The sequence below is a fragment of the Habropoda laboriosa genome, unplaced genomic scaffold, assembly GCF_001263275.1.
Source record: "Habropoda laboriosa isolate 0110345459 unplaced genomic scaffold, ASM126327v1 scaffold486, whole genome shotgun sequence".
Taxonomy (NCBI): domain Eukaryota; kingdom Metazoa; phylum Arthropoda; class Insecta; order Hymenoptera; family Apidae; genus Habropoda; species Habropoda laboriosa.
This window is the reverse complement of record NW_017100724.1, coordinates 271,471-291,235: the sequence shown is the minus strand read 5'-3', so window position 1 is coordinate 291,235 and position 19,765 is coordinate 271,471. Positions and strand designations below refer to the sequence as shown.

Below are 19,765 nucleotides of genomic sequence, written 5' to 3'. Positions count from 1 at the left end.
CCCCAAATTTAAGCGCTATTTTCACTCCCTCGACATAAAATACGACCGACAAAAAAAAATACGTGTCAAATATTTTTTCGAGATCTACATCACACCTAAATTTCATCAAAATCGGTGAATGATATTTCCAAATATTCCCCTATAGCATACATGCACTCAAAAATGACAATATATTCGTTCAGAAAATTCAAAATTATTGTTTATCCTAATTTTATTCCTACCGCAATTTAATTCACTTCGATTAAGGACGAAAAAGGAGCGCGCGAAAGAGTCGCGAAATAAATTGGACCGATCTAAATCAACACAGCAGAAGTTGGAGCCGCGAGAAACGTTTCCACGGAATATCGGGATGTTTCCTCCGATGGAATTTTTCCGCTGCAAATGATATAATGGCATTACGACACGTATTACTGTCCGGAAGAAGGCCGAATAGACGGTGGCGAATCGGTGCTCGTATATCGTGGGAGAATTCGTAACACGTCGTGGCCTTAATTGCAAATTAGCAGGGAGCCGATATTGCCTTGGCCACTTGCCAAGCTACGACTTCGAAGGTACAGTGATAGCGAGACGGAGTCGATCGGGATCCATGCAAAAACCAGCGAATAGACCGGTGAAATGTATTTCCACCATGAAAATATGGTACGTTCGTTGTCAGAGGTAGGGAAAATTTGTGACGCTTCGGGGAAATATGTATCTGTGCATTCCGTGCAATTGATTGCAGACAGGAAATGAAGGGACGTAGAGGAAAATGTCGCGAAACAGAAGAAAACGCTTTGGACTTTCTGTAGCTGCATTTTGGCCATTCCAGAAATTGCTTCGAATTTTCTGCTGTTGTTTTGTGTGCTTTAAATGCAGTGAATATTTTCTTTAGCTATTCGTGTTGAGAAATTGCTAATTTAAAGAGTAGTTTTGCTTTTGGGGTAAATTTAGTGCAAAGTTCAAACACTGTTTTGTACAAAAATTGAAATTTAATAAAAACTTAATTTCTTAGGTATAAAAAATTAATTTATTCTTCCTGGATTGACGAAACCTGACGATTAGGTAAACCCTATAAGTGACACTTACATCGCTAATTAATTAACTAACGATGAAGAAATTTGCATTTTTGCTTTCGTGGTAAATTTATTGGAAAGTTCAAACACTGCTTTGTATAAAAATTGAAACTTAATTTCTTAGGTAAAAAAAAGTTAATTTATTCTTCCTCAATTGACGACATCTGACGATTAGATAAATCCCACAAGTCACACTTACGTCGCTAATTTACTAACTAACAATACGCGACGACGAAAAAATTTGCAAAATCCACACAAGTGAATTTTCGCTAATTCATCGATTCGTTTGATCGTTCTACCGAAATAATTACCAAGTTGATCCAAAGCAATGCCTCGCGTAACATCAAACGTTTCGAGTAACCGCCACGAATTTCCCGTCAAAACGTCAGGACAGCATGTGACAATTAATTCACATCGTTCAATCGAATTTCTTACGATACCGATAATTATCTCACGTCGAGTGTCAAAGGGTCGGCGGTTCTCTTTGGCCGACACTCGGCCTTCGTGGTTGTTTTACACGATGTCGAACTAGGTAATGTAAGTGGAGTACTAGTGAAATATTACCGATGACTACCTTTGGGATCTGCTGTGCTATTAGTTAATGCTGACAGATAACGAGCGATCATCGGGGGGATATTTAGAGAACGATTAACAGAGTGCTTCGACGGACTCATTAATCATGAAGCCTGTATTTGCAGTGTTTGTTGTCTGAGAGAATAGCATGCTAGCGGTACGTGTCGCTTTATTATAGTAAATGGATGCTATTGTAAAGATTGGAGAAATCGTTACGGCTGCAGAAACTAGATCGTTCTGTTCTTATTATTCATTTTCATTTTTCCTTATTACACACCTTCTGAGTTTACAATTTTCCTGTTCTTTCTAATTTTACTCGTTTCCTTTTTAATATTATACATTAGTGCTGTATTTAATTATACATACAATGTTTGCGATGGTTTTTAAATATTACCAATGGTTAAACGATACATTATTTATTTTTCCATCAAATATCCAAGAGATTCAATGAAACATTCTCATACAAAATAACACTTAGCTCAACGTCTCTCCTAGCTATCACCGAAGGTGTCAGATCTTTCTCAATCAGCCCTGCGAAGAGAGTTACAGAACTCAGTACGTGACTTCATTAAAGCCTCGTTAAAAGTTCGTTCGAAATTATCGAGCTGCCGCTCTAAATTTAATTAACGTTCAAACAGAAGCAAAAAAAAAAAAGGAACAATTTCAGGGTGTACGGGCTCGAACATCGAGCAACGTGCGCCAAGTGGAATATTAATCGGGAAGATATCTTCGAAGGATCAGTAAAATCATTTTCACCGCGTTTCGTCTTATCCAGAGAAAAAAGTATTTACCGTGAATTCTAAGGAGGATCGAACGATCAAATTCGGTTTTTGTCCCTCGCAACCTTATTATTTCCTCCCACGTCGCTTATTATCGGAATGTCGTGTCCTTGTACCAAATACTCCTTGCACACAACACGCAGGACTTTACCTGCAGTCTCTCGTTCCTGTTCGATAAATAGGGCACATAATGTGCAACCGGATATGTAACCCGTATTTCGCCCTCGATAATTTCAGCACGGTGTCTTCCTATCGTAATTAGCGGATCGATAAAAATACCGATAAGGAGAAGAATCTTTGGACGACCACGTCTGCGTTCCGAGAAGAAGTTTTTTTAAGGATTTTTCCCGATGGCTTACACTCAGGTGTATTGTCTTGATGGAATTTGTCGTCGATTTGAATTTATATGGATTTTTAATTAGGAGTGGATAGTTTATTATTGAATCTTCTGATTTTTGCACCAGTGATGAATTCTGAGTTCTCAAATTCTTGAGAGTTTCATCTTCTATTTGATAGGAACATTTCACAATTTTTATCTTCGAAAAGGTGAATATGACGAAGATAGAAAATTTCAATTTCACAGAAAAATGAATTTTCATTGTTAAACCATGCCGCTATAAATTCCTTTATCATTTCACACGTTTCTTCTAAACTTCTCGAGATTTTCATTTCCAAAAGAGCGAATACGACAAAGATAGAAAATTTCAAACTCACAGAAAAATTAATAAACTATAAATTCGTTTTCTTTCATTGTGAAATATTCCAAAAAGCCTCTACCTTTCGTAGGCTCGATCGAACGAGAGCTAAATACTTTCCAATGCTCCATTAACTAAAGAACCCTCGTTGAAACTGGCGCGAATGGAAAACAAGAAGCGAATGGCTTAACAGAAGCAACGTTACAAATTCCACGACCGCAGAACGGAAGTTCATTCGTAACTTCACACGTTCGTCGATAGAGAACTGACGGTAAAAGAATTTCCCTTCGGCATTTCTCTTTTCATCTCTCCCGTAGGCGAGTCATGCGGACAGCCGCGAGGGTCGTGTATCGTCGTCACGAATTTCTCCTCGCGGGAACGTGGAAGACGAGTAAAGGAATGTCGTTATACTGGTAAATTCGATCTTTATTCGAATGTCCTGTTATTTGTTGCACAATCAATAATGTAATTTAATCTATTCCAAGACGAAACTCGCCTTAAATGCTTCCAACGTGTTTTCGATCCACTTCGATCTTCGTTTTATTCCACTTCTTCGATATTTTTATAGCGAAATTTCAGAAAAGGGAAGGTTAAACCGTGGATCTTAATCATATTGAATTTCGAGATGTTCATGATATTCTATGGATTCACAATTTTTGTGAAAGTTTGTCTGGATTAAACAGACGGAAAGGAAAGTTATGGATGTAATAATTTTCATAATGTGGAAAATTGAAATTCCAATTTAAAAATATTTCACTTTTCCATCTGTAATTTATACGAAGTTAAACGAATATTTTAGAATAAAAATTTAGGCAATAATTGAAAACTCGTAATTTAATATTGAAACACTGAAAACTTTTTAGTACACAGTATTAAAATTAATTCGTAGTAAATAAAACTTGTAATCTTCTTGATAGAATTTGAAATCTAGGTCGAAATCTTCGTTTAGAAACGCCGAATTCCTTTTACAAAACAATTTCAAATAAACATCAAATTTTTCGTTTAAAAACACCAAATTTCTACTCTGTACGTCGTTTATCTTTCAAACCTAATTCGAAAACATCGCAACTGGTCTTCGTCATTTAGAAATTTCACATTTCTGTTGATATCCCTCGATATTTTGTATCGTACGAGTTTTTACACAACACCATTTACGCAAATCGAATTTATTCCGCGAAGCTATCAATTTTCGCTCTATCATTGAACGGTTCGCGGTCGAGAATTACGGCAATTTACATAATATCCGTGTAAAATATTCTAAAACACGTTTGAACGTTTCGTTTCCGCGTATTATTTCGCGATACCTCGTTTTCACATTTTCTGGCGAAATTATGGTTGCCCGAGGGGGAGTGTATACTTGAATTAAATTTTCCAAGAGAAACGACCGAAAATTCGAACGAAACACGAGACTGCTCTTAAAGCGCTAAACGGTGCGTTGAATTTATAATTTCGTTAGAACGAAAGCGTCGAAATAATTAATATTCATTTTCGAACACACTTCATACGAGAACATCCCAAGTATTTGCACGTTATTAACAGTAGCTCGTCTTCTTTCTCCACCCCAAGTTTCTTCCAAAGATTCCTGAAACGTTTTTCGCTGGCTCCGCATTCTTTGTCGCCGAATACCGGCTCTAGAATATTTTTACCTGTCCTTCGAAGGTACGGAAGCAAACAATTTTAATTGCTAACATGTTCAGCGAAAAATATTCTATAGAAGATAAGATTTTAATTTGTATTCAGAATGTGCATTGTACATTCAGAAAGTGCGATAATATTGCTCGGTTAATTACATTATAAAAAGAAACGTTCGAAAATTAATTTACCTATATCAATAATAATAATCACAGTAAGAGAATATTTTACACAAAAATGTATTTTAATTTATGCGTTGAAAAATATGATAACGTTCCTCGTTCGGTTGTATTATAAAAAGAAACGTTGAAAAATTAATTTCACGGTGTGAACAATAATAATAATAAAAGCAGGATATTTTGCACAAAAATGTAAAATATAAAAATATTCCTCGTTCAGTTATATTATAAGAAGAAACGTTGAGAAATTAATTTCACTATGTCAACAATAACAATAATAATTTTGCGCAACATATTTTATCGTATAGAATTTAGGAAGACTTTTCAGCAACTCTTCGTTGAAACAACGTTTCTAATTGTTGCTCCGAATGAAGAAAGGAAATTTACACGTTGTCAAACAGGAGAAGAAACAGAAAAAAATTTAGACAAAGGATCCTCGTTATGTTGCAGGTACATTGAAAATAACGTTTCGAAATAGAATGGAAACACATTGCACAGCAAACAACCGTGCATAATTAAAGTCCTCAAAATCCTCTGGAAACAATTTCTCCGTTTCTAAAGACGTTCTCTTCCGCGTTACCATAGAAAATGAAGCTTCTTGTCAGGTTCCTGGTCGTTGGAGGATTAACCAGCTCGCGCTATTCGTCCTTTTCACTATCAGACACTATTTCTCCGCTGTGCAACGGCGAGCTCTCCAGCCGAATCTCGTGGCAGAAGCTTAATGGACCTGGTTACGTTTCCAATTTGTCCAACGAAGCGCCCCAAACATCTGCCCAACGGCTCGAATTGTTTCTTCCTTCGCGAGAGTCTGACGTGTTTCCGTGTATACGCGGGGGTAAGTTAACAATTGAGGGGTTGAAATGGCAGGTGAAACGTAAGTGTCGAAAAAATCAGCAACTATTTATTTCCAACTCTTCAAAAATAAAAGAAGTGGAGAAGAATGTAAATTCCATGTTTGATCATTTTTACATAATTATTTCGACAATTTTCTATTCTTTGGCACTTATATGTCAGCTCCTCAAAAATAAAAGAAATATTCTTTCAGTGGAAAAGAATGTAAATTCCACGCTCAATGTTCTTTTAAATAATTATTTTCATAATTTTTTTACTATTTTGCCATTTGCATTTAAATTCTAAAAAATAAAAGAAATATTCTTTCAGTGGAAAAGAATGTAAATTCCATGCTCGATACTTCTTTAATAATTTTTTATTTCTTGCCACTTACATTTCAACTCCTCAAAAATAAAAGGATACTTTTTCAACGTAAAAGAAAGTGAATTCCATGCTTAGTACGGTGGAAAGCACAATAAATGCTAGAATAACTTGTTTGAATTCAGTATTATCAAGTGTTGAGTCAGAATAATTCTCATTCGTTACTTTTCAATTTAACAAGAATTTCTGGTTAAGTGAAAGCATGAAATTGTTATACAATGGTCATTTAACCGTTCAGGTTATTCTTGTCGAGCTGTTCTTTTCCGTTGAAGAGGCACTTGATGCACTTTCGCAGCTTTATAACCTGCTGGAGATAACTTACTCCCCTGGTGGAGATTCTACTGGATATGTTCTCTTCGTGCGAAGTTTCGAACGGAATGGTGCAGGAAAAAACGAAAAAAGAATTCAGCGATAGAATGTCTCCTGAATGTTAAATCGTAACGTTTTCGGCTGCTATGCTTGTCATAAGATTTTCATACAATACGTAAACGAAAAATTACAAAATTTTTCAACCCTTCGAAAAATGATTAAATTAGCGATAAAATTGCATATCACTTTTTGCACGAAGATAGAATCCTAAGAAATTTTCAAAGCCTTGGGAAAATTATTCAGCACGAAATCTTGTAGCATTCATTGATCTGAGATAATTAAATTAGCGACAAAATTGAATTCAGCTTTTAAAATTTTTAAAGCTGAATAAATTCAAATGCTGATAAAATTTCACCTTTGGTACACAGATAGTAGACGCCCTAATCCTAATACATATTGGAAACACGAAAGAAAAAGATAAGCACTGCTACTTCCCCTCTTCGCTTGTAATTTTTCATTAGTAAAGTCTACAACTAAAAGCATGTTACGCTGTAAGAAAAGTTAGCCTGTAAAGTGTAATTTGCATTAAAGGCTTTCCAGTTTCTCTGAAGCAAAAGCATCGTAAAAGTATCTTTACCGTCATCTTTTTCTCTCGATTTTCGTGTAAGCCGCCACGCAGATGTGTGTGACTGTGTTGTTCAAGTTTTACGGCGGTTATTAAGAAATTTAGGAGACCTGTAGAACAAAGTCGCTCTTCTTTCGATGCTTCACCGGCAATCTCGTGATTGGGGCATCCATCCTCCTTGGACACACCAACTTCCACTGGTTTCCTCTCAACTAGAGTGTTTTCTATTTCGTGCACCGTCGAAACACAGCAGTGGAAGCTCGGAGACAACTTAGGCGAAATCGTATCGCATCTTTTGACGGGAAACGATTGATGAGCTCTCCCTACCTCTATCAATTCTCAGATTCTACACGAGTTTCGCTCAACTTACAATCCTGCCACTTATTCCATTGTTTAGAAGTCACAATTTTTCTCAAATTTTCCAATTATCAGTCGAGACTTTGCAGTTTCGGCTGAGCGCAATATTTTTTTGTATGAAATTCGAACTTCGTCAGAGTTCGAAAGATTTACTCTTGTTTCACCAATCAGGTGTTTCTTAATTGGTCAGCTGTGCAATTAAAAACCCGAAAATACAACGTTCCAAATGTGATTTACTTGCTATCTAACAATCTCTGCTTCAATTTTCCACGTGTTTCCTTGTTTCCAAAACTTCCCCGTAAAATATCGTCCTTCCAAATTTTCAAGATAAAAATAAACGCAATAGCGAGTGAAATATTTTTACTCGTTCCTGACCCTAAACTTTAAACGACGGTATAATATTCTTCCATAAACTACCCAATGTAAGTACGTAAATCGTAAAACAGCTATATTGAATCGAAAGAAGCTACGATCACCGTGTCGATCTACCCAAAGGGAAAATAAAACGAGAGATATGAAAAGAATCTCGGTTTTGAACGTACTTTCGTTGCACAAGGAACTGCTCGTACTTTCCCCTTGAATATTCCACACATCTTACCCCCGACAATAGAAATAATAATTCTCGAACAAGAATTATTACCTTTCAGTCGACACGAGCAATTTCCTTTTCTACCCCCAGCAGTCATAACAATAATTCTTATACATTCCACTTTGAAACGTTCGTCGTATCTCTCTTTGAAGTTCAATGCTGCCGCTATGCATTCTGCTTCCGTCAATCGAATCGCGTGTGCTCGGTTAAATTGCCACGCTGTGCAAGCCAGTCGAAAAACGTTTTCTCCCTCGCAAGGAAAGGTAAAAATAGCGCGGCCAATGGCAGATCGCGTTCATCATCGATCATTACACCCGCGTACACGTCGATCGGCGTCGACGTCGACTAGAAGTTTCATTAGGCCGCACCTGCTGCGTTTAATTTTATTTCTCCGACCGGATTGCCGGTCTCTTTTTACGACCCAGCGTTGCTTCTCCTCGCGGTCGCCAAGAATGTCCACCATTACGGATAAGTAACGAGACAAATCCCCGCGTCCAATCTCTATGCACGAACACCTCGCTCTACAACATGCTCGATCCGCGTTAAGTCTCGCGAACAAAGTAAACGCATTATTCTTGCGGGTTAACGCCGCGCGAAATATTGATTGCGCCTGGGGATTGCTTGGAAATCTGCCTGATTAATTAGGATTCGCTGCTTGTTACAGAAGACGCTTTTGTGATTTGAAAAATTTCACGGGTTTAGGAGGCGATTTTTTGAAGCTTGTGATTGGGAAAAGTTTTGTTTTTATATTTGGTTAGGTTAGTGTTGGTTTGTTTTGGTATTTGGTATATGTCGTTCTTTATTTTAATTTTTAGAGAATTTTGAAATTATAGAATTTACCTCTGACTTCCACCGTCTTCCTTAGCTAAAATATTCTTTTTAGCATTTTTGCATTTTTCAGTGTTTTGAAATACTTAAAGCTCCACGTGCCTCTCACCTTTTAAATAAAGTTAGAATATTTTATGTTTCGTAGGACTCTAAGAATAGTCTAATTTATTTGTCTCAATTATTTTACTCATTTTGTAATATTCACAAACGTCACTTAGAATGATGAAGAAAAATTTGAATTTTCAAACAGATTTCTGTCTTTCTACCACATTTCTGAGACGAAGCTCTAAAAATCCCGAATAACAATAAAGAGCAGACCTTCGGAAACACAAAAACTGCTGTAACACGCGTTTCACAGGACTTTCGAGTCGTCACTGTGGTTCGAGACGGCCATAAAAAGAAATAAGCTGACAAAAGGCGTGTCCTTCGCGTTTACGGCAAACATTCTCCGCTTGTAAGCCAGCAACCCTCAGTTAGATATCCCACGAGACAGCCTGGAATCCTAAAGTCATTCTCGTTGCCGAATCCAGGGGGTTCGAACTCGATGTCACCAATCGGCCGACACTTTCAGGCGGGTCTAATCGAATAATATACGGCTGGTAGAGCGGATATCTGCGTTTCACGCAAGAATTCGTAACACGTAGGCAACTTTAAACTAACGTCGAATATTTCGCCGCTTAACAGGACTCTCGAGGAGTTTTGTTCGGTAAGTAGAACCGTCGTTCTCGAGTGAAACGAAATCTCCATGGGGAAAGTGAGTTGCGGTCGTTAAGAAAACGAAACATTCGTGGATTCGCGATAAGTTCGAACAACAAATTAATTTTCTGTACTAGGAGAAAATCAATTTTTGACTTGTTCATTAATTTTAGAGGCTCTACAGTATTTTTTTTAGTAAATTGTACAGTTTCTTAGTATCCATGTTAGAGAACTTATAATTGTACTATGTATAAAATGCTAATGTTTCAACAATTTTTGTGTCAACTGTTTCACCGAAATTGAAGAAACTTATTGGACTTCATCTCTAATCGAGAATTTTCCCGAAGAGCCTTGTTTCTGTCTCTCAAGTCACATTTTCATTTTTCCAACCCTCTAAAACCCACATTTTTGCGATACTATATTATAATAAATTCAGACATCCTTACCAAAGTTTCACTCGTACAGCCAGCAAATTAAAAGTTCCACTTCAATCTCCACCTTCACGTCCAACCAAAAGATAAAGTAAACCGTCGAATCACCAGAAATCTAACCGACTCTCAGTGCAGCGATAACTTCTATCAACTCTATCTCCATCACGAATAAACAAACTCCATCCTCCCTGTCTTTCCCCCAGAAAATTTCACAATAGTTGCATAACATCTAGCAACCAAGAGAAATTAACGAGTTTCCCTCCGATCGGGGAATACCATTCGCAACTTTTCGCGACTTTCCACGGCTGGTCGAAGTCCCAAGCGGGTATATCTCGTTGGAAGGAAGGCTGGTATTGTGGAGCGCGAGTAACAGGTATTTACCGTGCTCGCCGGCACAGAAGCTGCTTTGACGACGGCTGACAGGCGACGAGGAAGCGGGGAAATAAATTGGAATCGTGATCGGGGCTCTCGATGTTTCTTTCGAAATCCACCGGATGCCGTGCCGTCGCCTCTCCATCGATGGAATCGCGAACAACGCGATAAATCAAACGATCGTTTCGTCTCGACCAGACAAAGACAGGTGAGTGGAGGCAAAATCTTAACTAATGAGAAAACGAAGCTTCCAACAAAAGGAAACGATATCCTCTCGTATCGGTTCGACGATCGTCGCCGTTTCGTTCCTCGCTCAGCTGCGCTACAATCTACCCTTCGGTTTAATTAAGAAATAAACGAGTTCGCGAGAAATCGTAAGAGATCCCTGGAGTAACAGCGAAGTTTCGCTGAAAGGCAGCGTATAATTAACGAACTCTGTCTCGCTCGAAAGTCCGATTTGTTTATGTTCGAAAAATTGGTCGGGAATATTTGGAGTATAGAAAGGGGCGCGAAAGTGAACGTGACTTACCGGTGTCTTGGGGAATTAAGAGTTTCAGGATGGTTAGCTTCACTGTTCGCCGAGTATATTTAACTGTGATCGAGGAAGCACGGAATTTTAATTAGGATTTCGAGAGGTTAGGGTGAATGTCTGGTACTTAATGAGTTTAGAAGAACGGCTACGGTACGCTTAAACTTTGTTGTCCAAGTACACGATAAGGCGGAATGTTTCTTCCAGATGAATTCAAAAATAATAATAACGTAACTGTTTAAGAACGCGAACCCTTTCAAATTTATTTCAGCACGAAAACGAAGAGAACGAACACTGAATTATAAAATTTTGTCAATGAAGGTACAATTGTACGAAGTAGCTAAAATAAAAATCAACACTTCTGTTAATTTCCGTGAAAATTCAACGTAAAATTCCTCCAAGATTTATCGCAGAAATATTTCCCATCACCCTGTTACCTTCTCCTTCAATTTTACACCGCATAAATTTGTTTTCCCTCGGAAAATCTCGAAGCTCAACCCCGCTGACAGAGCGAATATTCCCAGCCGAGAATATTCCAAAAATATCAGACTTTCTATTCGAACGAAAATGTCACACGGTTAATTCGAAAAGCGTATCGTTACACCAATCAACAGGTATCGAATAGATATAATTTTTCATTAACCTCGATACACCGTAGCGCGGATATTCTCCGTCATAACGAAAAGAACGTTCGCCTCGTTCACCTTTCTCTCCCCGATCCTGTATATGCAAATTCCGACCCCGTCGAAAAGCGCCGCCGGGAAACTTTCGTTTTATCGAAATTCATATCGCAATTTCAACTTTTATTCGCGGCGACGTTTTGTGTTCCCATGGTCTCGACAGACGTCGCGAATTTCTACACGTGTGCGTGGATTCCTCCTCGAATGCGGCACTCGAACGTCGAGAGAGAAACGTCGGAGAGTGCACGTTCTCTTGGTGGAAATATTTTATGTAACCGGGGCCAGGCTAACTTCCACCAGTCCAAGTATCCCCTTCGACTTTGCTGTTGCGAACGCGTACATCGAGAGGCGAATCCAGTTGCACGAGAACACCTTCTTCGATTTCTCTCTCTCTCTCTTCTTCTTCTCACGCGTACATCGAGAGGCGAATCCAGTTGCACGAGAACACCTTCTTCGATTTCTCTCTCTCTCTTCTTCTTCTTGTTCCCCCGTTTCGAACCTTCGAGACGAGTTTCGCTCGTTACTCTCCGTTACGGTCGCCTTGAAAGCGTATGCTTAAACGAGTCGGAATGATTTTGAAAAATGATTTCTCGCGTGGTTCCTAGCCGGCGTGGAAGAAGTCGAAAGGCGCGAGATAGAGATCGTGAATTCGTTCTGCGTTTTACTCGGTCGTCGCGTGACCGGAAGGCGTAAGTCATGTAATGTGGCCATGTATGCTTAGCCGGGGGATTAATGGAGATCCTTTTTTTAGAATATAGGCTCGGTTGAACGCGTTTGATGCAGTTTTTACCGGTGTCGTTTTTTCCTCCCTTCGAATCGAGCGGACTGTGTGAATAATTGTTTGAAACGTTTTTGAGTAGTGTGTTTAAAGTGTTGTTTTGTTGTTCTTTGATTTCTTTTCTATAAGAAATTTATCATACGAATATTCTGGGTTATGATTTATAAATAAATATTTTCACAGAGTTTAGAAATTGTTAGTTTATTTCTAATTACTTTCGAAATTTATTTTATGAATATTCCGAGTTACGATATCTGTAAATAAAGATAATGTTCACAGAGTTTAGAAATTTAACAAATTGTTATTTTCTTTCTAACTGGTTTCGAAATTTATTCGACAAATATTCCGAGTTACGATATTTGTAAATAAAAATAATTTAGAAATAGTTTAGAAATTTAAGGAGATTGCGGATTTATCTCTAACTGATCTCGAAATTTGGACAGCAGCTTTGGATAATTATGTTAGGAATAGGTAGCGCTTTCGTGTGTCTCACAGAAATGTCAGATACCCAGAGCAAGTCGAATTACATCGAGAATCAGAAAGCTCCGAATGCATGGATTACGATCCCATGGATCATGGATTACGATCCCGTGGCGGAGAATTATATCGCGTAGACCCACATTCTGGGCACTCGAAATTAACTTAGTTACCATTGACTATACACCGATCGCTTGAAATTCATGGAGCAGAAATTGTTTAAATAACTCACTAGTTCTGTTTATGCAATTTCGAAACTCTCTGATCTGCGTAAATCGTGAATTTCGTAAAATTAACGACGAAATACCTTCCGTTTAATAGTTTCAAAAAATAGAAAAATATTTTTACACAAACTTCCGAATTCCTAAGTTAATTTACTAACCCTTAAAAATGACAGTTTGATTTAAACCCTAAATCCGTGAAAATGTTTCAATTTGAAAAGAATTACTCTTCAGTCCCACAAGGCACAGAATACTTTTTCACTTTTTCACCTCGAGATGTCATTTTCAACGTGTAATTCGTAAATTACTCTCAGGTTCGAAGATCGGAGCTGAAGAACCGGATCATTTCGTATCAATTCGCGCGATTACCAGGCGATAGCTCTTTAGAAACTCGATTTTATCGACGTTCGACGGATGATTTCGAAGATCTCCTATCTCCTTCCTCGGAACTCATTAAAATCTCTCGTGCACATTGTCCACTTATCATCGGAATCGATGATTGGATTTCCCCCGTTTTCCTCCCTCCCTGTACACCGTGTCAATTAATTTGTGCTTCGTAGTTATCGAATACATGTATTATTGAAAACGTCGATAGTTCTCATTTAAAGCGTAGAATATTTAACAATTTTTTAAAAATCACCGTGAAAAATGTAACAAAATTTATAAATTTTATTATAAATTCTCGAACTAACAATTTGTGCAAAGTTTTAGAGAACTGTAGTTATCGGTGTAACGAATAGGACTACGTCTGACCATAGATGGACTTATTCTACTTAAATCGTTACGACTTACTTTTCTTTGCATCGTAGTTCAACAAGTCATCGTTTCTTCATACGTACTCTTTTACGCTTTTACGTACGCGATGTTACAAGTAGAAATTGTACAAATTGAAAGGAATTTTCAAGGAGAAGTACGATTTTATTCTACGTCACGTTACCGATATTCGCAAGAACGTCGGAGATTTTCTCCTAATATAATAAAATACCCCCGGTTATTCGTCAGTTTTATCGTTAATAAAATTTTGATACACCAATATATTCCTCCAAGCTTGAGAAAATACTGCAAATAAATTTCAGCGACAATGCGCTGCCCGGAGAAGATAAAACGGATAGTGACCGCCCACGTTTCGGTGTTACTCTCTCTCTTTTTTATTAATCCGATAAACTTCCAACCTTTTTCTATTCATCCCACGTTTCAATCAAAATATTTGCACGGGAAATATTTGTCGTCGAATTTTTGGAACTCGGCGCTCTCCCACGGTCGCAGCCAGGACGGCCGGTACGTTTATTAAAAATCGGGTAATTCCGTGAAGCATCGCCTGTATCGATCGACTTTCGTAATGAAGAAGCAAAAAATAAAAGAGAAACACAGAAAGAGAAGAAATTCGTATCGTCGGTATTTGGTGAAAAATTAGAGAAAAAGAAATTGGAGGGACAAGAAGCAAAAAGAAGGAAAAAATAATACTCGAGCAGTGAATGGATCCAATAATAGAGGAAGCAGTGCGTGCATCTGAATATGCAAATGAAACATTCATGAGGGTCTCGTGACGCGAAAACCTCTGATGAAAAATGCATTTATTATCCATTATGTAAACAATACTTCAACGTATAAATATCCTGCTAACCGATGTACACCAGCGTGTTGTTAGAAAAAAAATTAACGATATTTGCCACTTATCGGCATTTCGCGTTCGCAATTATCCTACGATTTCAAGTGCGTTAAAATAGCCAAAATCCCGTTGCATTCGCACAGAGGCATCCGCAAAATTGACGAATGAATTTTGCGTTCGAATTCCATCGTAGCGTGTTTTGGATACCATTCGTCGTCGGTTTCAGTTAATTAAAGCGACCTTAAGCAAACAGGATTAGCATGGTTAATTGGAAAGCTTAGTGCAACTTGGGGACGAACAGATTAAACTATCAATGTGTAGTTTGGCGGTGCTGGATTTCGATTCACGGTGAATCTTCTACAAGAATAATTACTACGCATCGAAATACATCCAGTTCCTTCACCATTTCGCCTCGTTGCAACTAATATTCGATAGCTTATCGTATGCACAAAGAACTCACGAGGAACGATCAGCGATGTTGACGAAACTTTGGTGTATGGTAACACTCAAAAAAATATTTGACGCGTTTTTTTTTTAGCAGCAATCGTCCACAGTGAAGATAATAAAAATTTGACACAAATTTGTAATTGTAAGATCCAAAATTTGTCAATTTACATTTCTCCTGTATCTCTAATAGTTTTCATGACATTAGGTTAAATATATTTATCACCTTCAATTTTGAAGACGACTTTCATCTCTCCGCTGTGAAACATTCTTTCGAGAGCTACTAAACCCAAAGCTTCACGAAAATCGGTGATAATCACTTCGGGTGTATTCCTTTGCCAGAACACCTCTTTCCACGCAACTTCTACCGCTTCTCCAGAACTCAACATTTCCCACTTCCATTCTCAACGGAACCTCGAAGAAGGAAGACGAGACAGTTTGTCCACTTGGACACCGCGAGAGCTCCTCTCCAAAGAAGCTCGAGCAGGCGTGAAACATTCCACGGATCCATTGAAAAAGACCTTCTTTACTCACCCGGAAGTGGCTTGTATGTCGACTTCCGGCCAAGAGGGTCTCCTTCGGCAGAACATCAAAGGCGGTCGATCGCCGGAACCTGTGCTCCTGCGAAAAGAACCGACTCTGCGGGGCGACGTGCTGCCAGATCCACTTCCGGCAGCTGGGTGCACCGTGAGCCCTGGAACGGAAGTGGAATCGAGGGTTCGTCTGCGCGTAGACAGCGAACGTCCATGGGAGCTCGACACTGTGCCCGGTGGTGGCACCACCTGAAACGGTAAACAGAGATCGCGGTAATTAGCTGTCGTCTAAGTGTACCTCTTTTCCTCTCGGGGCAGAGATTAAGGCGGATTTCTAAGACTCCGTTGCGGTAAACAGGGAATTGGAACATTCGCGTGCTTGGCCAGTTACCAGGGCTTTAAGCTTTTTCTGCTCTTTTTCTGGCTTAGGTTGGACTGACTGAGAGAGGAGGTTCGCGAGGCTGAAAGAGGCGTATGTTCCGTCGTCTGGTTAGGGTGCCTCGGGTCGTTTACGCGGTATGAATAATCTTGTTTAAATTGGGTGGTTAGATAGCGGGGAGGAGATAATGGATTTTGCGTGAGGGTTGATGAATGTAATATGGGTGCATAGAAATTGTTGGAGGAATGTTGGGACGGGTGTTTTGTCTTGATAGTGTTAGACTGTTGGGTAGATTAGGGAAGGAAGCGGTTGGAGAAGAGAAGGTTCTGGGAAATTCGAAATATTTTGAATGGAATGATTTTGAAAAATCGGGGAAACGATCGTACAGTAGTCTACTTTGGGAAAGTACGATGATAAGGATGTTGCCTTAATTTCCTGATCAATTTCTCTCTTCTCTGGCATCAGGTGCTTCTCTATCGGTGCAAGGAGATATGAGTGATCTTACTACTAGAAAATTTCTGTATTATATTCTAATGAGTTTTTCGTTTCTGTGACAGATGCTTCCAATTTGCTCTCTATTTGTTATTTTAACGAAAGATACATACGTGTTCCAAATACGTGTTGCAAATGTCACAGTTTCAAGTTTCTTGCGTATGATTACGCATTTGATCAGGACCTTGTGGCCAATTCCACACGTGTTTGAATAATGCATAGAAAGAAGTAAAAGTTTCGCCTCGATCCTCTGTTCGTTATATTATTCCCACCTGACTTAGTTTCTCGAAAGCACGGTGCTTATTAAAAGTTTTTACGTCCTCGTTTGAAAAATGAGGACGCATTGGTCGACAAGTGTGTAAAGTCAATTACCCCGACACGCTTACGATCCTCATACGATCACCCTAATAAATCGGTACAACCTTTCTGGATTTCCTCTGGAGGGCACGATGTGGAAAATACCTCCGCACTCGAACGATTTTAAATATATTGAATAAAAAATTTTTTAAATTCTGAGAGAACTTATTGCAAAATACAAATTCTACCTTTACAAGACGAGTATTATCATGCAAATTTTAACAATCAGGTATATACGTATTAGGAGAATTTTAGAAATATTAAAATGGGTACTTTATGTTTTTAATCTCTTTGCTACTAAGGTTGACTAGAGTCAGCCAGTATTGAGCATTCGTTGCACACAAGGGACAAGTACAGAAATGTCATAACACAGAATTATTCCGTATACTATTGCCTTGTAATGTGCTATTAGCTTTTCCTCATAAACTTCATTTACAAAAAGTCCCTTTTCCATTTATCGAGCTACTGACAAATTAATTGATCCAGCATTGAGAAAATTCTGAAAATCAAACCAGCTCTATATTCTTCAAATTATTCTACATTCCATCTCTATCCCGGAAAACAATATTTATACATAAATAACATAGTATAATATACAACGTAGTATCGTAAATTATACATAATTTTTAATAATTCTCCATTTCACAGGTCATCCCACAAATTAGTGCCGAAAGCAAAAAATATTTTAATGAAAATCCCAGGAAATTATAACAATGAGAAGGGTCTTGCATTTTTCTCTCTCAAATTTAAAGGTTCGTTGGAAATATTGATCTAAATTATAAAATTCAACACGGACTTATGGGATGACCTAAAGCTTATTCGAAAACGTATCATATTCACATACGTATACTGACAAAAAGAAAAAGAAGTGTCGAAACAAGCGAAGAGCTCACCTTTGGATAGCCATGAGGGGTCGACTGTTGCGCGGTCGAGTTGGTGTTCGTCGTGCCAGTGACGCTTCCGGTGGAGCCGCTCCTTCCGGTCGCGCTAGACGCGGAGTCTTCCCGGCTGAACGAGAACCTCTTCGGGCTGAGGCTCAAATTCGCGACGCTGTCGCTCACGTATTGCTGCAACGAGTTGAAGAAGCTCATTGTCGTTGCGCGGGTGAAATCGTCGTCTGTGGTCGATTTAAACGAAACACTGTCGCGTGAGAATCAAGACAATTGTCATCGTTTTCCCGCTGGCTCGTCCGTGTTCCCGAACAACAGCTTCGAGGCGTTCAGTTCGCGGCAGCTTTACACGCATCGATCTCGAAGCGACACACTCTGGATTGGCTAGGTGATACGGGGAGGAAAGCACCTCGACCTCGACAACTTTCACGGTTCTTTGCGTCACGGTATCGATTCTGCCCCACAGCCATTTGCAATTTTGTTGTCCTCTTCGTACCGCGATCGCTGGCGGGTCCTTCGGGCGCGCAACTTAAGTCATCCTTCGTCCACTGATTCTTTACGACGTTTCCTTACTCTGGGGACGTGTACCGTTTCCGTCCTCGGCTCGCGTCATCTGTGAAACAGAAATAAGGGTTCCATGAGTGATAACCGGTAAATCTCGTAATTTCCAGTGTTTCCTTACGGAGAAGATATGTGTTTTTTTTTTATACGAGTATCACGATTCGTTTCTATTTTCCTTTTATCGGTGAACGGAGACGTTCGAATGCGGAAAACTGGAGTGAATTTAAACGAGTTTAATGATTCGAATGAGTTAGAAGAATGAGAATTCTTATATTATTGACTTTCACAGTTGTTTATGTAGCATCGGGGCCTCCACACTCAAATAGGAAACCGACAAGGGTGAATAGAGAAGGAGTGGTTGGCGTAGCGCGCAAAGCCTCGGCTTGCTAAGCCGAAGGTCCCGGGTTCGATTCCCGTTTCGGGTCCCTCAGTACTTTTTCCCTGGGTTCCTACATTTATAATCAAAATTATAAGATTTAATATTAATATCCCTTTCGCCCCCATATTTATAATAAAAATTATGAGATTTAATATTAATATCTCTTTCACCCCCTACTTCTGAAATTCGAATTTTCCAGCCATTTCAACGATTTAAACGAGTAAATGGAAAAAGTATAATCGTAGAATAATTTCCAATTCTTCATCGACGTTCACCGTTATTCAAGAATTCCAAGATTTAACATCAATAACCATTTATACTCCCGAACCTTGAATTTCCCAAGCACTGATTCCAAAGGGTTGTCTAAATCGCCGCTAAAGCACCGAATTGACTATCGACAAATGCACGGATCTAGCAAGTAATCTCAAAGAGATGTCAATAGGATGAAATTTCCTAATTGGAGATTCATTGTAACCCAGTTGGAATCGGATCTGGTAACTCGGGCATCATTAGGTTCGAATTGCACAACTCAAAGCTCCTCCGTATCGTGTTTGACAAAGTGGTGAATTTGTAAAGATGCGGTAACACTGCGGTACATAACCGGATTTCGAGGATCAGCTTTGTGCGAATCAACGATATCAGATAGTACCATTGAAAAGTCAGCGAAGTTTCGAGTTACGGACAGCGAGATGCATGTAAGATTCATGAAGCATTTTCAGGAGAGAAGGCGGATCACAAATGTTTCTCACAACGTATTCCTGCATTATTTACACGCTTCTCTTGAAGAATCGTAAAAACTTGTTTACTATCGCTCCAACCTCTATGAAGTATTCTGTAAATTCCTCAGGTCCGTATATCCCGTGTTGTAGATTCTTTTATCAAAAATTCTCTCTGCACTTTCAGGAAAGCATTCGTGTTTCTTCGATTTCAAATTCTACCATACTTTCATTAATAGCGAGATAAGACTTCCTCGCAGATCTTCATTTCTTATCCAATTTATATGTATTTTTTTATCATCTGTTTTTCTTCTCCCATCTAACCTGTCTCCGTATCTGCTTTTCCAATTTTCTATTTATTTTTCCTCTAGAGCTGTAGGCTATACCCGTA

The 19,765-nt window shown here is 38.9% G+C and overlaps 1 protein-coding gene across 1 annotated transcript in view; it reads right to left on the bottom strand.

The window, feature by feature from the left end:
* Positions 1-17,919, bottom strand: part of LOC108577076 (BAI1-associated protein 3) — a 79,037-nt gene extending 61,118 nt beyond the window's left edge. The window contains exons 1-2 of the mRNA XM_017940174.1: positions 17,722-17,919; positions 15,602-15,849 (exon numbers count right to left, since the gene is read on the bottom strand). Coding sequence (XP_017795663.1) covers positions 15,602-15,849; positions 17,722-17,919 — 446 coding nt within the window. The remainder of the gene's footprint in view (positions 1-15,601; positions 15,850-17,721) is intronic.
* Positions 17,920-19,765: the final 1,846 nt, after the last annotated feature.